Below are 19,107 nucleotides of genomic sequence, written 5' to 3'. Positions count from 1 at the left end.
AAAATGCCTCAAATGTTTTTTATTACGAATGCAGTCAGGTTTAATATGTGATTACTTTGCAAACACTGACTGCCATTTGCTCTGATAAAGGAATAAGCATCTGTAAAGTTACCAAGAAATTCACCTGGCTTTACTTTTGGGATCTAAAGATTTCACATCATTGTGTTTGCCTAAAAATGGTAACACTGCTCAATGCACAGAGTAGGCCTAACCCATCTTGTACAACCTTCAGTTTATATCATGGGGTGCACTGGTAGAAACTGGTATTAATACAACCCCAAATCAGAAAAAGTTGTGATGTGTAAAAAAATTGATGGAAAATATATGTTCATTTTGAATTTGAAGCCAGAAACATGTTGGGACCAGCAAAAAAGTTGGGACAGGGAATGTTTGCCACTGTGCTGCTTCACCTCTTCATTTAACAAAATTCTGTCAATGTTTAGGAACTGAGCAGACCAGTTTTGAGAATGAATTGTTGTCCCATTACTGCCCGAGGATTTCAGTTGCTGGGAATTGTTGTCCCATTACTGCCCAAGGATTTCAGTTGCTCTACAGTATGTGGTATTCTTAGTCATGTTTTTCATTCCATGATGCACCTAATTTGACAGGTCTGGACTGCAGACAGGCCATCCTCTATAGAGAAATACTGTTTAAATATGTGCAGAATTCATTTTAGCATTGTTTTCCTGAAATATTCAAGGTCTTCCCTGGATATGTTGCTCAAAACCTGTATACATCATTCAGAATAGATTGTGCTTTGCCAGATGTGCAAGATGCCCATACTGTAGGTACTAATGCACCTCCACACCATCATAGATGTTGGGTTTCGAGCTGAGCACTAAAACAAGTTGAATAAGTTGGATACTTGGATAGGCCCTCTCCTCTTTAGCCCAGATGAGTCCATGATTTCCAAGCTCAGGCCCAGATAAGACAACAGTATTTTCTGTATCATGTCTCAATACAATTTTGGCTGTTGCATGGTTTTGAATTGAGTCTCAAACTGTGACTGGTTATCAAAGGTTTTCCTGAGCCCATACAATGATTTACTTTACAGAAACAGGTCTGGTTTTGATGCAGTGCCATCTGAGGTCCAAAAGACCACGGCCATCCAATATTGTTTTTCAGCTGTATCCCTTGTTTGCAAAGATTTCTCTGGATTCTCTGAATGTTTTAATCATATTATGTCCTGTAAATGATTAACTTCCCAAATACTTCACAATTTCATGTTAAGAAGCATTTAAATTAAATTGTTTCATAATTTGTGCACACAGGTTTACACAGAATGATGAATACCCCTACATCTTTACTTCTAAGAGACCCTGCCTCACTGGGATGCTCTTTTTCATACCCAATCGTGTTGCCAGTTACCCTAATTAGTTGTGAAACATTCCTCCTTTTGTTTTCTTTATAATTACACAACTTTTCCAGCATTTTGTTACCCCCGTCCCAACTTTTTTGTCAAATCTGTAATTTTCAACATTTGATATGTTGTCTGTGTCCTTTTTGCAACTAAATGTGAGTTTAAGAGATTTGCATTATTACATTCTGTTTTTATTCGCATTTTACACAATGTCCCAGCATTTTATAATTTGGGGTTGAAGGTGTAATTGTTTTTTTTTTTATGAATAACAAATAATTTCCAAACTATGAGTTTTTGATAGGTGTTAATGATTTCATATAGCATCTTTTACACTATGGGTGCAAAACATGCATGGTTCTTATTCTACTGGTCTGTGGAAAGGATAGGAGTATTTACAACCACATAAAATAGACAAGGTGCATTCTGTCACAAAGCTGACAAGAAATATAGCAACAAGAGTATTGAAAAAGCCTAGGAAGATATACTGTTATTTAGATAAGTAAAATAAATTAGTGATATACTACACATTGTTCCAAAAACATTATTTTGAATGTGACATTTAGGTCTATATTGGGCGAGACACATTTATTACTGAGAGTCTGCATTTGATTGTTAATCAACACCCTGATTATACTCAGAAATATTAAGACAGAGTATCACAAACTCTAAAAGAACATGGAGAAATAAGAGAGGGTTTTTTTCTCTCTCAGGCATGAGCCCAATATGTTTCCCTTATAACCAAGGAATTAATTGGTGACAAACCCACAGGAGGGGTTCAGAGTATTTTAAAACAGAACCAGTCATCTACACCTAGGAGTTTCTATAGTGCAATTAATCAGGCATCTAACTTGAGCATGATCATTCTGAGATCCTAAGTCTGGCTATCGCAGTCCATCTCCTCCACCACCTCCCCTCCTCCCTCCACCTCAGTCACTGTTTCCTCTTTAATCTCTGTCGGAGGCAGCCCTTCCTCAAGTGCCACCGTCTCTCCGTCCGTCCCTGCCTCCACCTCTTCCTCGCCGTCTCGCGTGCGGAAGAGGAGCTCTCCACCCTGGATGACCTGCTCAGTGGTCTGCCAGGTTGTGTCCCCCGCGGCGTACTGCTGGTAGAAGTCGGAGTCGGCCTGGAACATGACCAGGGCCTGTGCCGTGTGGATGCGCACATGCTGGGCCAGGGAGTTGGCGTCCAGGAACTTCTCACCGCAAGAGTCACACGCATACAGGATCTGTGTGTTGGGGTCTGGGCCGGAGGGAAACCACAGTATACACAATACAGTATTATTAGTCAACCTCAAAATATTTATTGTGATTATTAACCTGTTTCTACCTCCCACCATGTTTGTAAGTCTTCTCATTAATACATGTGTGATGGACGTAATATAGTAGTTATAATATTTCCTTTTGCAATGTATTTTTTAGGTCTAGCAGGCGGCCCACTCACCTGCCTCCTGCACCTTCTCCACGGCCTTGGTGATCTCTGCTTTCAGGGCTTCTGTTTCGTCTGCTGACACGGTTGCTGCAACTGGAACCACTGGAGGGAAACGTTTTTAAAGTTTACGACAATGGTCATTACAAGTTAATTCCCCTCTGTAGACAGCTATTCTAATAATCATTATTGTACTTCAAATCCCTCTGCCACCATATAACCAATTAACTTTCACAGAAGCATTAGAAAAATTCTCCTGATCAAAAACATTGTTATCCAAAAATAACACACAAACACAATAGGTTTCTCTTTCGCATTTTCTTCCCAGAATGGATATTGTTAATTTGTGAAGTTCCTCTCTTCTAACCTGTTAGTTGTGCCACGGCACTGGCTGCCAACGCCTCTGTAGCAAGGGTCACAATGTCATCGGTGGTGACCGTGACTATGTTGACCTCGCTGTCGTCCAGCTCTGAGGCAGACGTGGAGACTGGTTGGAGTTTATCGTCTCCCTCTCCATCCCCTTCGGCCACCACCAGCCGCTTCATGCCGGCCTTGCCCTGGTGAACGGTCTTGACATGCGAGCGCAGATTGTCCACGCGGTTGAAGCCCCTGCCACATTTGTCACACAGGAAGGGCTTTTCACCTGTCATAGACGGAAGAAAACAAATGTTGCACATGCATTACAATCACCACTTAGAAATACCATCTGTCTCAGTTTAAATGTCAGGGAGCAGGTTTTCATCATGCAAGTTCCTCTTACCTGTATGAATGATGATGTGCTTAGAAAGATCGCCGACATTGACAAATGCCTTGTTGCAGACATGGCACTTGTGTGGTCGGATGTTATCGTGGTGTCGGATGTGGTTGGCCAGCTGACTGGACTGTACAAACCTGATTAGAGAGTAAGAAGGTTGAGGACAGGGGAATAAGAAGGAAATAATGAATGTTAAATAAGGGATTGAGTCTGTTCGCTTCATAATATATGTCTCCATATCCACTCCTAGGGACTCCTACAGCGAGTCAGAGCGATCATTCAAATCTGACCTTTTCCCGCAGCGATCGCAGACGTAGGGCTTTTCTCCTGTGTGCTGCCGGACGTGAGCGATAAGAGAGCTGGCCTGAGCAAAGCCCTTCCCACATATGAGACAAAGGCAAGGCTTCTCACCTGTGTACACATACGACTTGGTCAAATAAAAAGGTCCCACATATAGTGTGGGCCCGAATTTAAAAGGCGGGCAAAGAGCACTAGTCTGTCCACAAACAAGTGGGCTCATCCATAGATATTAGAAAGCTAGATTCCGCATTGTCCGTCGAGTTCTATAAGGTGGCGATAGATAGATAGATAGATAGATAGATAGATAGATAGATAGATACTTTATTGATCCCCAAGGGGAAATTCAAGAGACGGAGAAAAAGACACAAAGACACGGAGCTACTAAGCAGGCTGCCACTCACGTTGGCGCCGGAACCGGAAGTGATATGCAAACACGGCGCCATATTGCTGGGGGACAACACCTTTACTGTCTACGGGCAACACTTGCCGGCAATCAGAGACACTTGTCTGATTTCCAGTCAGAGTCACATGCTTCTCCATTGGCCTCCAGTGATTGTTGCCCCCACCAAGATGGCAGCGCTAATTACTTACGTTCTGGAGCCCAATGCGGTATCTAGCTTTCTAATATCTATGGGCTCATCAATGTTTGCACTTAAGGTCTGATCCATGGTATTAAATAAGCAAGTTGCCTAGTTATTGAATTGGCTTTAGTTAGACTTTGCACTCTGCCCATCGTTCAAATTAGGGTCTGTTTCACTCGAATAATGCATATCATGTAATGAGAACAGCACACGCTTGTGTTATTTCAGAGATGTATATGGAAATTTCTGTGTTCCATTAGTCATGAGCTGTCTGTTTTTTTCTGTGTCTCCTGTTATCCCTGTAATCTATTATCCTTATTTATGTGCGCTCAGGTGAGCAACGCACCTGTGTGGATTCGGACGTGTCTCTGCAGGGCTCCCGGGTCAGCGAATGCCCTCTGACAGTGCATGCACACATAGGGCTTCTCCCCGCTGTGAACCCGCAGGTGTCTTTTCAGGTTCCCTGCACACAAACACACACAAATCACTGTCAGACTGGCTTTCACACGCACTGTCTGGTGTCAGACTCAATTCCACACAAGCCAACACATGTTCACTTACAGACACAGATACAGAGACAGACAGACTTACACACGCACGCTCACACACACACACACACACACACACACACACACACACACACACACACACACACACACACACACACACACACACACACACAGAGACACAGACACACACACACTCCTCCTGGCACCATGCAGTGCTTCTGTCTGTCTCCTGTGCTCATCTCTCCTCACCTGAGGTGGTGAACTGTTTGCCACACTCCTTACACTTCAGTGGCCCGTCTGCGATATGGATCTTCAGGTGAGCCTTCAGATTCCCGATCTGTGTGCAGAGCAAAGGAAAGAAGCACCAAGTTCACTCAACCAGTCATGATACAATCACATCTCACTTTGCTTTCTTCATGATGCCCCATAGAGATGCTACAATACCCAATACACTCAGTGTCACACTTGCAGGCCAATATCAGGTGGTTTGCGTGTCTGCAAATGTTACTACCCACCCCTGCTTCTTAGCCACAGGATCTCACACCTTATATAAGCTTACATTGCTCATTCTCTCTCACACACACACAAATCTAAAAATAAAGAACTGCACCCTGCCATCCTCCTCACCTGGTTGAACTTCTTGTCGCAGTGGGAGCACCGATGCCCCTTGTCTGTGTCGTGGGTCTCCAGGTGGCGCATCTTGGCCGTGGGGTCGGAGAAGGCGCGGTCGCAGTAGTCGCAGCGGTACGGCTTCTCGCCGCTGTGCACCAGCTGGTGGCGCTTCAGGTTGCCCGACGTGGTGAAGAGCTTGCCGCAGTCCTCGCAGCTGTAGCGAGCCTCGCCCGTGTGCCGCTTGCGGTGCAGGTTGAGCAGGCTGATCTGCCGGTAGCTCTTACCACACGTCGAACAGCAGTATGGCTTCAGTGGGCTAATGACACATTATCATAACAGCAATACTCAATAAAGTACAATAGCACTGAGCAAAGAGAGGGCATGGATATATTGCTCTCACAATATCAGACAGGTGATAAAATAGACTTGAAAATCATACTTTTTCATTTGTCTCGTTTATTTCTCTGACCAAGGACTGACTTGTGTCTGGATGTACATGTCTTATTTGACATTAAAATGTTTATATTCACTGATTGTCAAACTCTTTATGGTCAACAAAAAATACTTTCAATATATTCTGGATCTTTTCCATGTAGTTGAGAATTATACAAAGTAGAGGTCCTTTATTTCTCACCTGTGTGTTTTCTCATGTGCTTTGCAGGCAGCTGGATCCGAAAAGGCTTTGTGGCAGTCTCTGCAACTAAAGGGCTTCTCACCCGTGTGAATACGGATATGCCTCTTGAAATTGCCCGTGTGAGTGAACTTCTTCCCACAGTCCTACGCACCATTGGCAAAAACCATATGTCAGAACGAGAGCCTTGAGGGTGGTTAAAATCATATGTTTGTTTTTATATGTAAACCCAGCTGAGGATGTATAACTCATACATGACTGTCATTTTCTTACCTCACATTTATGGGTGAAGGAGCTGTATGCTCGGGACTCGCTCCGGTCAGAGATGGCCCCTGTCCTGATTGACCTGCCCTCGCCTCCGCTCTCATCCTCCTGCCCTTCCTCTTCCTCCTCCTCCTCCTCCTCATCCTCCACCTCTCCAGCTTCCTCCTCTTCCTCAGCCGCATGTGCGCTGTTCCCCTCGGTAGCTGTGTTGGTCTCCTCTGACTCCACGCCGCCATTACGACCTTTAGGAGAAGACATTGTATGTTATCATGTTATTGGACTCTTCTATCTGGCTCTGGCTAAACAAGACTGTCACAACTGTCAAAAGGTGTGAGTGGGTGCGCATACCCCGCGCGTGCAGGCGCTTTGACGCAGTCCTCAGCCTGCTCCTACGAGTGCTGATGTAGGATTTAGCTGCTGCTGATGATTTGTATGGGACTTCTGTAACAACAGAACAATGTTTCATAGACATGTGTCATAGTCATATGTCATGGTGACAAAAATATATCACTTGAAGGAATTCAGCAATGAATAGGGACACATGTTACTAACTAGGTGCGTAGTCAGCATCTGAGGGGTCATCCTGAAATGGAACTTCCTTAGCTGCACCCTCCTCTTCCTCCTCCGCTTGCCCTTTCTTTTCAGATGTCACCCCGGCCTTCCTGGGTTTGGTGTAAGACGGGGCTTTGGGCATACGGGAAGCTCGGGCCACAGCCGTCTTCACCTGAGCGGTCGAGCACTCCGCAATGCTGATCGCTGCCTGCTCATCCTCTGTGGCTTCCGAGGAAGGCCCTTGCTCGCTGAGGGGTTGCTTGTCAGATGCCCCATTCACTAGTGGGGCACTGTTCTCCTCCTCCGTCACAGGTTTGTCCAAATCTGACTTCTGTCCACCTTCCTCAGCATTATCTGCTATCAAAAGGGTTGGAGTCATGGAAAGCGCCAGTGAAGCAGAAATGTTCATGACTGTATGTTTGTCTGTATTCCCAGCCTTTCAAAGACTATGTATAATCTAATAGCAGGTTATGATTTGGGTTGTACTTACTAGTTGTGGAGTCATGAGCTGTAGTTGTGTCAGTTGGAGAGACGGCCAGGGTTTGATAGGCTGAGCAGGCATTGACGATTTCTTGCATCTGCAGGAATGTGGCCACAGCCAAGACATCTTCCACATTCTGAGAGCTCAGGTTCAACTTGGCAGTGTACATAAATTCAAGTACCTGACCCAGACCTGAGAGCAAAATAAAAAAGAAACCAAACCACATCAACCACATCAACCAAAAAGAAAGAAAGAGAGGTCCTTAAAGGAAGTCCAACTTCTCTGGAAGTACACCAATACACATAGCACTCTTATAGTATTAAGCTTATTATATTCTCCGTAAAGGGACTGGGAACTTATTTTTTGCAAAGTGTATTGTACTATTGGTACCTGCTGCATTGCTGATGTCCAGATGCACAACATCTTTCTGATCCAGGAACAGAGTGCGGAAGTATGCACTGCAAGCTGCCAGCACGGCTTTGTGGGCTTTGAAGTCAATGCCATCCACCACAAAGGTGCAGTCACACAACAACCCCAGCTGACGCTGGTGGTTTAACTGCTCCAGAACCTTGCCACTGTGCCAGGGGAAATCCATGCCTGGCTAGTATAGTTTGAGAAGGGCCTAATGGAACAATGACATTAACTGAGTGATGTAGCCTAACAAACTGAAGTGTACACAAAAATAAAATGTTTAATGTGTGCATTCTCCCCATGCAAAACACCACTCAAAATAAACAATTATTGATTGGTGTCTATGAAATGGAATACCTGGCCCGTCAAAAGAAAAGGGGGCCTTTTTAATTATGTTTGGTCGTCCACTTGGATTTGTTACATGAAGGCCTTAGGACTGGTATTTCACATTCAAAAGTGATCCCATGACATTACGTCATGCCAGCTTGCAGGCTGAATTGTCTGGTTCTAACCCATCCAACTTTGTACCACCTGTCCATAATACAAACAGAACATTGCGTATTTCTAAGTGCATATTTTTTAAAAGAATAACACGTAACCCCAATCGGATACTACACAATGCGTGATTACCGGGCATCACCTAACGTTATGATGGCTAAAGTTAACCAATAATTTCTAAGGGGGCTTTTACATTGTCCTGGACGCTAACGAGAGGTAGCTGCGGTGGCAAGGTAGACACACAGCAACAACGCCCAAATAATACCAAATTAACCAAATCGATTGCGAAAGCCTACGCAGCACAAAGGTATGGGTCGCACAACGCTCCATCCTCGCATTTTAGTCAACTTCTCTTAGGTTGACGATGCTGCGGATTGATTATGTATCCTCTCCTGACTCCCTATCCGGGATTAATTCAGCGTGCCTAGAGTTGCATGGTTAGTGTGCAAGATGGCGGATAGCAGAGAAGGTGGCCTTTTTGTTTGTCCTTCGAAGCTCGTCCTTCCCCAACGTACCATGGGAAATATTGCATTGCGAATGATATTACCTTACCTCTAAGGAACCGCGTTGCTCTCCAAGATTAATATTTTCGACAGTACGATACTGGACGAAGTTCTTCACTCTGTACACAATCTGCCCAATCGAGTTATTCGGTGATCGATCTAGACGGTCAGACTCGATGCGCCGCCATCTTCCGCTCTCTGATCGATTGATAGTGGCCGGGTGGAAAGCGGTCTGATGCGCATGCTCGACCCTCTTCCAGCAATTGTAGGTGTGTCCACGTAGTGGCGCTTTCGAGTCATAGAACAGTTCTGGCTTCTCCACTTCTAATTTAGTGAATAGCCCGTTAGACAGCCCAAACACCTAGACAGCAGTTTTCTCTCTTTTATATCTCTACAATCAAACTGTTGAAAGTAGTGCTCCCATCACATTAAGAAAGTAACAGCTATGTATTGACTCTACATTCAAATGCAACCATTGATGCATATCAAGGTGCAAACAGATTTGCACTTAATTTCACACTTGCACCTTGAGCAAGGCACCTAACCCCTCACTGCTCCCCGAGCGCTGCTGTTGTTGCAGGGGATTAGTGTGTGCTTCACCTCACTGTGTGCTAAGTGTGTTTCACTAATTCACGGATTGGGATAAATGCAGAGACCAAATTTCCCTCACGGGATCAAAAGAGTATATATACTTATACAAACTTTCTAATTGGTAGGGTTAGGCTGACCTGATTTTAAAAAACTAATAAAGATCTGATTTGGTGTATGCTCAAAACAATCTGGAGTAGCTTGCAAAAATGTGAAGTATGTGGAAAATGTTATCAAATTTGAGTCTTTGTTAGAGAGCATGAATGTGCAAGCCAAATTCCATGATGATATGCAGTGATGATGATAAATAGCCATTTTTGTGGTGAGAAGCACTTGGTAATTTGGGAAATGATAGCAAAATGTTCCAGTTAAAGACTAAAACACAAAGTTCACAAAATACCAATTTGCCCCGTTTGCCCATAGCATAATTCAGGCGTTACCTGTATGAAATGGCATTGCCCAGTCCAAATAGGGTCAGGGGATTGTTTGAAAGTAGCAGTAGTTTGAAATATGAAAATATTTATACTATTTTGTCAGCACTGTATGAAGGTGGCAGGCGATCATACAAATGGGCAAGGAGAGGTTTGGAAAAGTAGTAAATGGGCAGACATTGGAAACCATTTGATCAGCAAACACCTTGAGCACCAGACTTTAATGAATCTTGAATAAAGAGCCTGAGTCAGTATAGCTCCTGTCTTCCATGAGATTGGCATCATTACCAATCCTTCAGAGTTGTTTGAGATGATGATGATGATGGATTGACTATCAAAAGTGTAAAGGACAAGCTTGGACACAGCCAGGAAAACCATGAACCAAAAGAACTAGCCATTTTATCACTTGAGGATAGAAATATGGTCATCATAGCGCTCCCTTCTGGCTGTTGGTTGTCAATGCATGTTTTTGGTCTATGTACAAGGAACCTTATGTACTAGGATAAGATGACATAGCCTATACCTTATGGATCCTGCTTCCTATCAAATACTGATAGGGGAGAACAGTGGACCTACAGTTCTAATACTATTATGATAGATATCACAAGTTATGGTAATGAATTCTGGCAATCTGACAGCTGCTTATAGCTTGTATTATAATGCAATGTTTTGTTTGTAGCCTAATTGTCTAATATCTGGGTGATCTGCTCCACATTTTAAGTTATGTTTGGTAACACAAATGCACAATCTGACTATGTTGTATATGTCATACAAGCTCACCCATTATAAAGTGAGCTTTGTTATGAAACAGGGAGATTTTTAAACAGCGCACTAATTGCAGCACTGATGTCATTTCAAGTAGAAATTAAATCTCAATAAAGTAATGCTGCAGACCATGCATCATCACTGAACCCGTATTATTCCATCAAATGGTCGACGGAGTGTGACAGCGAGGATGTTTCTGCGGTGTAAAGTTTGAACAATGAGAGCCAAGTCTATTAATAGAGGGACAAGTGTTCGGGAGGGAGCGCATGCTTTTGTTTGGTCATGGTCTCTTCTTACTGACAGCAGACACGGAGCGGAACATTGACTCAACAGCCCTAAATACGCCAGCACTCAAAGCTCTCTCTCTCTCTCTCTCTCGTTTTCTATACCTCTCTCTTTAAGGCCTATACAGATAAATGCATTAGATAATTTGTCTGTCACTGGCTCTGGTTCTCTCTCTCTCATTCACTTAGACATATTCATTCACATAGGGACTAAACAAGGAAGTGTTTTGATTTGACTTGATTTGTTCAGTTTTTTTTTTATTTCACACCATTTTAAAATATACAACACATGAATTTTACTTTATTAAATAACAACCAACCATGCTGAGTGGAGATATCAATCTGTCAGGATGTTGTCACCACACCAGCCACCAGTTCAGTTCATTTCGGAGTCTTTGTGGCAACGTTCAGCTGCCTCCACTTTAAAGGAACCAATTATGGTCTTTGCGTCACAAGTGTGTGTGTGTGTGTGTGTGTGTGTGTGTGTGTGTGTGTGTGTGTGTGTGTGTGCGCGTGTGTGTGTGTGTGCGCACACACCAGTGTGTGTCTGTGCGTGTCTGTGAGAAAGGGAGAGAAAAATAAGCTGCCTAGGCCCTTTGTGAGAACTGGAAGCAAGAGTGAGACACGTGCTGTGAGCTGTGTTCTAGTAGCGTCGGAAAGGGAAAATAGGCCTTAACACGCATGTGTCACCGTGCACAAATGTAAAAGGGGAATACTGTGAGACATTGTGAATAAAGGACATGGGAGTGAAGATGGGAACATTTCCACCAGTGTCAGGATGGAAAGTGGACAGTGTTTGTGTGTGTGTGTGTGTGTGTGTGTGTGTGTGTGTTTGTGTGTTTGTGTGTGTGTGTGTGTGTTTGTGTGTGTGTGTGTGTGTGTGTGTGTGTGTGTGTGTGTGTGTGTGTGTGTGTGTGTGTTTGTGTGTGTGTGTGTGTTTGTGTGTGTGTGTGTGTGTGTGTGTTTTGTGTGTGTGTGTGTGTGTGTGTGTGTGTGTGTTTGTTTTCGGGGTTGTGCTTCAGTGCTCCATAAAGGACACACTCAGGAGAATCAGATCTTGATTTCTGTGCGGAAGGTCTGTGCGTGCTCCAGTTTAGAGGGACGTCTGCGTGCGCGGATGGTTAGAGCTCCGTCCGGCCCTAAAGACGACGTCACAGACGTGGGGTCCACGTCTTCCGGCAGTTGGCATTTGTGGGTGAAAGTGTTCATCACTGTGCCATCCGCAGCCAACTGTTTAAAAGCAGTAACAGTTGCAGTTGTGAAAGTGGTTATTTTTGCATTAGTATTACTTCAAAATATCTTAATGGACCACATGAATCACTTCATTATTATTTTCCCAGAGGAAAAGGTGAAGCCTGGAGGACATCTAGTACTTACCTTCTCGGCACGGACTTCAATCTGGTTGTTGGAGGTTGTCACAATCACGTCCTCAGGGGAGAAATCGCAGACGTCAACTGTGAATTCATACGTGTCTCCCAGCGTTTTGATGTTTCCTGGAGTCCCAGACAGACCTACAGACACAATCAAGTGCGAAAAAGTCTGTCATGTTCAATTATATGTCACTCGCTTTTAAGCAGAATAGACTTCCCAAGATAAAAAAAAGGATTTAACCGAAGGCTCAAGAAACAGTATATTAGCATATACAATCAAAGGGTCCATTTGTTGGTCCAGAGGTTTAATATATATCCTCAAGATTTATTCAAGAGTGTCATTATGACAGCCGCCTTGGGCCACTTGTCATCCGCATCTAAGTGTTTCCATATGTCCTGAAATTGGAAATGAGCATTCCTGCCCATAAATATGTCTCTAGCCTGGCATGTGTGTGCTTGTGTCTGTTTCACAGTCTTCAGTCACCAAGCAACAGACTGCTAGCCACCACCCACTCCCCCACTTCCCAAACAGGCGTCCCTTCAGTCATCCTCCTTCTGTGAAGTCACAGAATTGGCGTGCTCCCAAATATTCCCTCATGCACGTTTGTTGCCCCCCCCCCCCCCCCACCACCCAGAGTCGCTTTGCACGCAGGCAGGCGCTCCTTTACTGGAACATACGGGCGTGACAGTCATAGCACCCAAAATAGCCCCCTACCCATACCTACCCCCCTCACCCTCTCCTGCCCTCTCTTACTCTCAGAGTAGCACACGCGAGTGACAAGAGGAGGAGCACATGGACAGACACGATACAAAACACTCCATGGACACATGGACACGCACACTCTCTCACACATACACACACACACACACACACACACACACACACACACACACACACACACACACACACACACACACATGCATTGACAGTGATAGTAAGGCCATTTACACAGACATACCCATCAGCACCAAACATGCAGGGACAAATACAAAACATGTACATGTAGTGTTCGGCCCTTTATTCGAGCTTCCAGACAGCACACACACATAGAGCTCTGGCATCAATAGATAGCTATAGATATCAATAGCGCCTTGTTGGAGGCCATTAAATTATTTTCTGACACCTGCCTGACTGCACGGAAAGAGCTCACAGCGTAAACTGTTCTTTGCCCTGTTACAGTTCATATTGATCCGTACGAAGAAACAAACTGGCACATACGTTAAATGGCAACACTTAGGTGGTATTGATCCAAGTCGGATGCAAAGGGGAGAATGGAAAGCGAACTCACTGGAGAAACCCAGGTCATCCTCGTGTGGCCGCATGAAAGAGCCAAAGTCGTTGGTGAACATCCCCCTGCCCTTCTCCATGTAGGGGTTAGCGGAAGAGGATGAGGAGGACGAGGAAGAGGTCTGGTGAAAGCTGCGCTCCGATCGGTAGGCAGAAGAGTTGTTCACACTCATTGATGTCTGGGATAGCTTGAGTTGCTGAGGTAGATTAACCAGCTAGAGGACAGCCTTCAAAAATGGGCAAGAAAGTCCAATGTGCGGTGGTGGATGAGGCCGGTATCTGGGATATTCCAGGCTCTTCTAGTCTCTGTCACTGTGACGATGCGCTCCTGCTGAAATCCTGTGTCCCTGTGCCTGCCTTTAGAATCACTGTAGGTATGTCCCCTATCTGCAGGGCTTTTATGTGTGTGTGGGAGTCTATGTGTGTGACAGAGTGCCCGCCTAATCAGGACGTTACAGAGGGATAACGCCATGCTATATTTATCATCTGAGGCAGGGGGAAGCAAGGGGTCTGTGGTCGGAAAAGTTTTGTGTGATGAGGGCTCAGAGTGGAGCACATGGGTCCCTGACAAAGATGAAGAGAGGGAAGGAGAGAGAGAGGGGAGGGGGAGGGAGGGAGGAAGAGAGACCACTGTTGGAATTCCAGACACTTGCTCCCAGAAATAGTCATTGCCTGTTCCTTTCTCTATCTATCTATCTATCTATTTATCTATCTATCTACCTATCTCTCTCTTTCTTTTTCTCTCCCTTTCTTTATTTCTCTCTCTCTCTTTCCCTCTATCCTTCACTACAGTGTCCCATGCAACCCTTCTCCTCCATATGGTCTCTCCTGCTCTCCCTTTCTCTGCTTTGTTAAAGGATGTGTTTGTGTTCATACCATGCAATGCCATTGGTTTGTGGCTTGTTTTACAAAATCATGTTGTTATGATAGTCACTGTATGAACTGGTCACTGTTCTTATGGCATCTATTTAATACTATTCGAAACAAATGTCTGGTCTCATCTCATCTCGTTCTTACTTGAACTTAAAATGTATTCAATATTAAAAAATACTTTTTCACAAATACCAATTTGTCTAGACTAATCTCTTTCATTCATTCAGTCTAAGAAAGAAAGAAAGAAAGAGAGAGAGAGAGAACAAGATCAAGAACAAGAGTGTGAGTAAGAGAGGTGTAAACAGAGTCAACTAAAAGATGGAAAGAATGTCAAACAGCACATGGTGGTTCCAAGGATATGTGACGTTATTGAAAGAGGATTACGACAACATTTCTCACTCTGCATGGATTACTATTAATATCTATTACACACCACCATTTCTAGTGCTATCAATCAATCACTTACATCAATGTGTATCTTTAACACGGTTAAAGTGTGATGATGTCTACATGCTTAGCTCATACTCAGATTCATTCCAGCCCTTTCAACTGTTACAGACAGATTGATATGTTTCAACTTAAAACCTGTCATTTCATAACTCAATAATATCAAACAACTCACATTGTACATATGACAAGCATAATCAACTTGACTTTTATTGACATTTCATTTATTCAGCACCATCCTTTCACAAAAGGTCACTGCACAACATCTTTCAGTCTGAAAACACAGCAGAATATCTTACAGCAAGGGAAAGATAACATGGAAAAAGGGAAGCTGAGCAGAAACATAGACAATATCATATTACATAACAAACATAAGCATAACTGCATGGGGAAGAAGGGTATGGGACAGAGGAGAGGTCAAGGAGGTTTGTCAGGATTAAATTTCAGTGCTGGGGAGCTAGACACTCAACCCCCATAAAGAACAGGCTGAAGAGGAGTGTGGGAAGCAGGAGACCTTGGGGTGAGGAATGATGGGTGAGGATGAAGGACTTCAGCTATACACTGAAGCATACATACTTGTCTAATATCCTGGGGGAAGGGTCCTCAACACAACCCGTACACACTCAAAAGGGCTGTGCGAAAAAGAGACAACTGAAGTTAAGGGCTTAAGGGTGTGTGTTGATGTGCTGAAGGTGCCCTTGCTCTGTTATTAGGAAGGGCGTTGGAAAAGTGCTCCCCCGTCATGGAATTTACAGCATGTACCAACACAGTCTTTCTGGCCCTATCAGTTTAAACTTTAAAGTCCTCCACTAATCGTCTAAATCCAGCCCAGCAACTCACCACTTCCCTCCAGAATGCGTCACGGGCCGAGGGGCTGTGCTTTGGAGAGCTTCTATTCTGGAGAGATGAGAAATAGAGAGAGAGAGAGAGAGAAGAGAGAGAGAGTGCAACTGTTTGGGGTTTTACTTGTTCCCAACTCGGACTGTTAGCGAAAGTCTGTATTCAAAAGAACATTTTATGGTCAACACTTTTGGTTTCCTAAATGACATTGAATGACCTTTAACAGAGGTCACCGATGCAATTAATGCATGATCGGGGGGACAAGTTTGCCTTTCTAATCATAATCTCCCAAAAGTGTAATAATACATATACAGACAGACTGAAACCATATAATGTATAATATATTTACACACCATACACAGAAACACAGCTGCATTCACACATTGACCATACACACACACACACACATCCTCACATGCACAGACAAAACACATGCATGACTTCTCATCTTACATTGCATGTGCTTGTGTTTTGCCAGTTGCTGGGTATTACATAACAAGTCTATTAGCTGTCCCACTGTGTATTTGTGTGTGTGTGTCTGTCTGTCTGTGGTGTGTGCGTGTGCGTGTGTGTGTGTGTGTGTGTGTGTGTGTGTGTGTTTGTGTGTGTGTGCTGATGTGTTTTGGCAGGGGTGGCATTTGATAAGGGAGCACACCACCAATGCTATAATCACATGCAAGTAAACACAGTTATTGGAGATTCACTACGGCTGTGGCAGCGATAAGGTGTCACAATTTGAATGCAATTTTGTTTTCTTCAATCTTTTCGGTCGCTGATTGTTTGTTCCGAAAACTTTCCTAATTTTCTAACCTGAAAATGATTCGGGGTGAATCGTAACCTGCGCACAGAGAGTTTACAAAACCCTCCGTGCGGCGCAGACGAAATTGTTGCTGAAAGGGAGAAAGAGAGGGAGAGAGAGGGAAAGCGAGGGAGAGAGAGGAAAAGTGAGGGAGAGAGAGAAATGAAGGATGACAGAGGGCAGCCGCTCATCAGTCAGGGGGTGTGATGAGAATATGACACTCCTCCAACACCGCGCTCTCTGACTCCTCCGCTCGCCTAGGCGATCACTTCGGGGCAGATACCCCCCCCCCACACACACACACACACACACACACATACAGAGACACACACAGACAAACGCACACACACACACACACACACACACACATACACACTGCCCACCCTGTAATTCCCATTGGAGACTGGATACAATGCCACGGCTGAACAAAGTCACGACTGAACATCAATAACATCATCAGTGGTTTGTTGTTTCAATGGTCTATCAGCCAACCTGGCGTTTTGTATGTTTGTGTGTGTGTGATATTTGCCTGTTTGGGACATGTCCACAAACTGACTGTGAGTGGACTAAGACTGGCAGGGCTATCAAAAGGAAAGTCTAAACAACTGGCAGAATTCTGCTCCATATCAGCTGTTTTAGGCAGTCTTGCTGTGTGGCATATGCGATGCTTTATGTACCCTTGAATGCCAAAGCTATATCACCTCTGAAATATTTGAATCCTTTCTGTAAGAAATTTGATTGGTGGATTCAAATAAAGAATTCAAATGTGTGTGTGCATGCGTGTGTGTGGACAATGATGTTCTTGAGATTGAAGGAAGAAAGAAAGAACATTGAAGAGAGAAATGTAATACGATCTGAGCAACCAAACTTACATCTCACATCTCCATTGGCACTCTCTGAGTGCTGTTCTGTGTTTTGGGGGTGGTCAAGGCCTACTGGTTAGGGAATCAGACTGGTGATCAAGGGGTGGGCGGTTCAATTCCCTGATCAGTATGTGTGCGCTCTCCCATGTTGACACATCCACAGCTAGGGTGTCCTTGACCTTGAGCATGGCACCTAACCCCCAGCTGCTCCACGGGCGCCGCAGCAATGGCTGCCCAAGTACTGCTCCGGTTGTTTGTGCTCACTACCCAATGCTTTCACTGCTCCTGTGTGTGTGTGTGTTGACTAACCATGGATAGGTCAAATGCAGAGGAGGAATTTCCCTCATGAATAATGAATAATTATAATTACTAATGAATAATAGTATCTATCATCTTTTCTTAATTTGCATTTTGAATGCTATGGGGATTATGGGGATATTCAACAGACTGTACAATGAGGCTGGTATGGTATATCCCTCTGATTCACAGACACAAAGTCTGACTTTTTTTGCAGGAGAAATACCAATCCTGTATAAGGTCTCGAAGAGGAATTTTGTTCATAATGGTTTGGCTGGAGTTCTTTCTTCTACACAACAGCACTGGGATTGGTGACCAGCTGTGTATTTCCAGCTCAGGCTGTTATTGGGCGGCAGATGGATTAAAGTATTAAAGGAACCAGACAAGGCAAAGAGTGGGAAAAGAAAATACCCTGGTCCTCTTTTGAAAGTTCCAAAAATAAACAGATAACTGATGTCAACATTTTTAAACCCCAGGAGAGTCATTTCAATTGCTGTTTGAGTCCAGGAATCAATTTAATGTCCAAATGTAAATATACTCGTTACAGCAGCATAAGGTTATGTCCTTGTGTACGGCTTTTGACCCTTCGTGACCCTTTCGTGAAAAGCAGTGCGTCGTATGTATTGGACTCTTTACTCCTCAACCTCTCAGCATGGTTGTCTCAGTATGCAGCTGACTCCTATTTATACCCTATTGACCAGTCCAGCCTTAATGTGCTGGCAAGGCATGGGGTGGACACGGGCCCTTGGCCATCTTCACAATATTCACAGCACGTTGGTACGTTCAGAATGGTTGTGATCGTTTGGCAATCCAATTTCCTCAGTTACATAGCTCTCTGTATCACTGCATTTGCGTGATGTTGGGAGGATGACCCACTTTCTCCTCCTTGATGTGTCTCATGTGTGTTGTTTTCATGGTTTTTAAATGTAAGCTGATACAATAACATTATATAACTGAGCTAATAAGTGAGCATCCACTTGGAAATAATGCTATGTTCCATGCTGTGTCCAACAGGAAATGAAAACAAGCTTTGATAAGCATGCATCAGTGGGATCAGGTGCATTTACACGTTTCTCTCTTTCTCCCTCTCTCACTAGCTCTGCTAATATCCAATTACTGTAATGGAGGTGAGACTCAGGTAACAAAGACAACAAGGCAAAGGCGATTTCAAAGTGCTGCAGCACATCCTGGACAAAAATAAATAAAAAAAATCAGAACCTTGTTATTCATTTCAAAAGAGAGACTTGTGAAGTGTGTTGTCCTTTCAAGTGTCAAATGCTGTGGCACTCCTCTGGATGCCTTAGTGAAGGTCACATTCTCCTACTTTTATCTCGGACCACCTCACACTTCATATACACACACACGAAGAGGTGGTCACTTG

At 44.0% G+C, this 19,107-nt stretch overlaps 2 protein-coding genes across 4 annotated transcripts; both read right to left on the bottom strand.

Moving 5' to 3' along the window:
* Nucleotides 1-1,821: 1,821 nt before the first annotated feature.
* zbtb17 (zinc finger and BTB domain containing 17) lies at nt 1,822-9,090 on the bottom strand. Of its 3 annotated transcripts, none has more exons than XM_076276529.1 (15): nt 8,931-9,090; nt 7,860-8,091; nt 7,479-7,661; nt 6,989-7,345; nt 6,785-6,877; nt 6,446-6,678; nt 6,176-6,318; nt 5,557-5,857; nt 5,179-5,266; nt 4,767-4,883; nt 3,830-3,950; nt 3,546-3,676; nt 3,153-3,428; nt 2,801-2,890; nt 1,822-2,599 (listed from the first exon to the last, which is right to left on the bottom strand). In XM_076276529.1, exons 2-15 carry the CDS (start codon nt 8,062-8,064, stop codon nt 2,232-2,234), a joined length of 2,706 nt encoding a protein of 901 aa, XP_076132644.1. In that variant the 5' UTR covers nt 8,065-8,091; nt 8,931-9,090; the 3' UTR covers nt 1,822-2,231. The 3 variants fall into 3 exon arrangements, with proteins under 3 accessions (XP_076132644.1, XP_076132646.1, XP_076132645.1); XM_076276531.1 differs by having other exon boundaries at nt 6,989-7,342; XM_076276530.1 differs by lacking the exon at nt 8,931-9,090 and adding an exon at nt 8,238-8,887.
* A 2,861-nt stretch (nt 9,091-11,951) lies between these two features.
* On the bottom strand, nt 11,952-13,937 carry hspb7 (heat shock protein family, member 7 (cardiovascular)). Its single transcript, XM_076276836.1, has 3 exons — nt 13,609-13,937; nt 12,327-12,460; nt 11,952-12,179 (listed from the first exon to the last, which is right to left on the bottom strand). Exons 1-3 carry the CDS (start codon nt 13,778-13,780, stop codon nt 12,000-12,002), a joined length of 486 nt encoding a protein of 161 aa, XP_076132951.1. The 5' UTR covers nt 13,781-13,937; the 3' UTR covers nt 11,952-11,999.
* Nucleotides 13,938-19,107: the final 5,170 nt, after the last annotated feature.

The sequence above is a fragment of the Alosa pseudoharengus genome, unplaced genomic scaffold (genome assembly GCF_046254945.1).
Source record: "Alosa pseudoharengus isolate Yale_2024_CS ecotype anadromous, Long Island Sound unplaced genomic scaffold, YU_APseudo_1.1 YU_APseudo_1.1_scf_9, whole genome shotgun sequence".
NCBI classification, from domain to species: domain Eukaryota; kingdom Metazoa; phylum Chordata; class Actinopteri; order Clupeiformes; family Clupeidae; genus Alosa; species Alosa pseudoharengus.
This window is presented reverse-complemented; position numbering and strand designations above follow the sequence as displayed.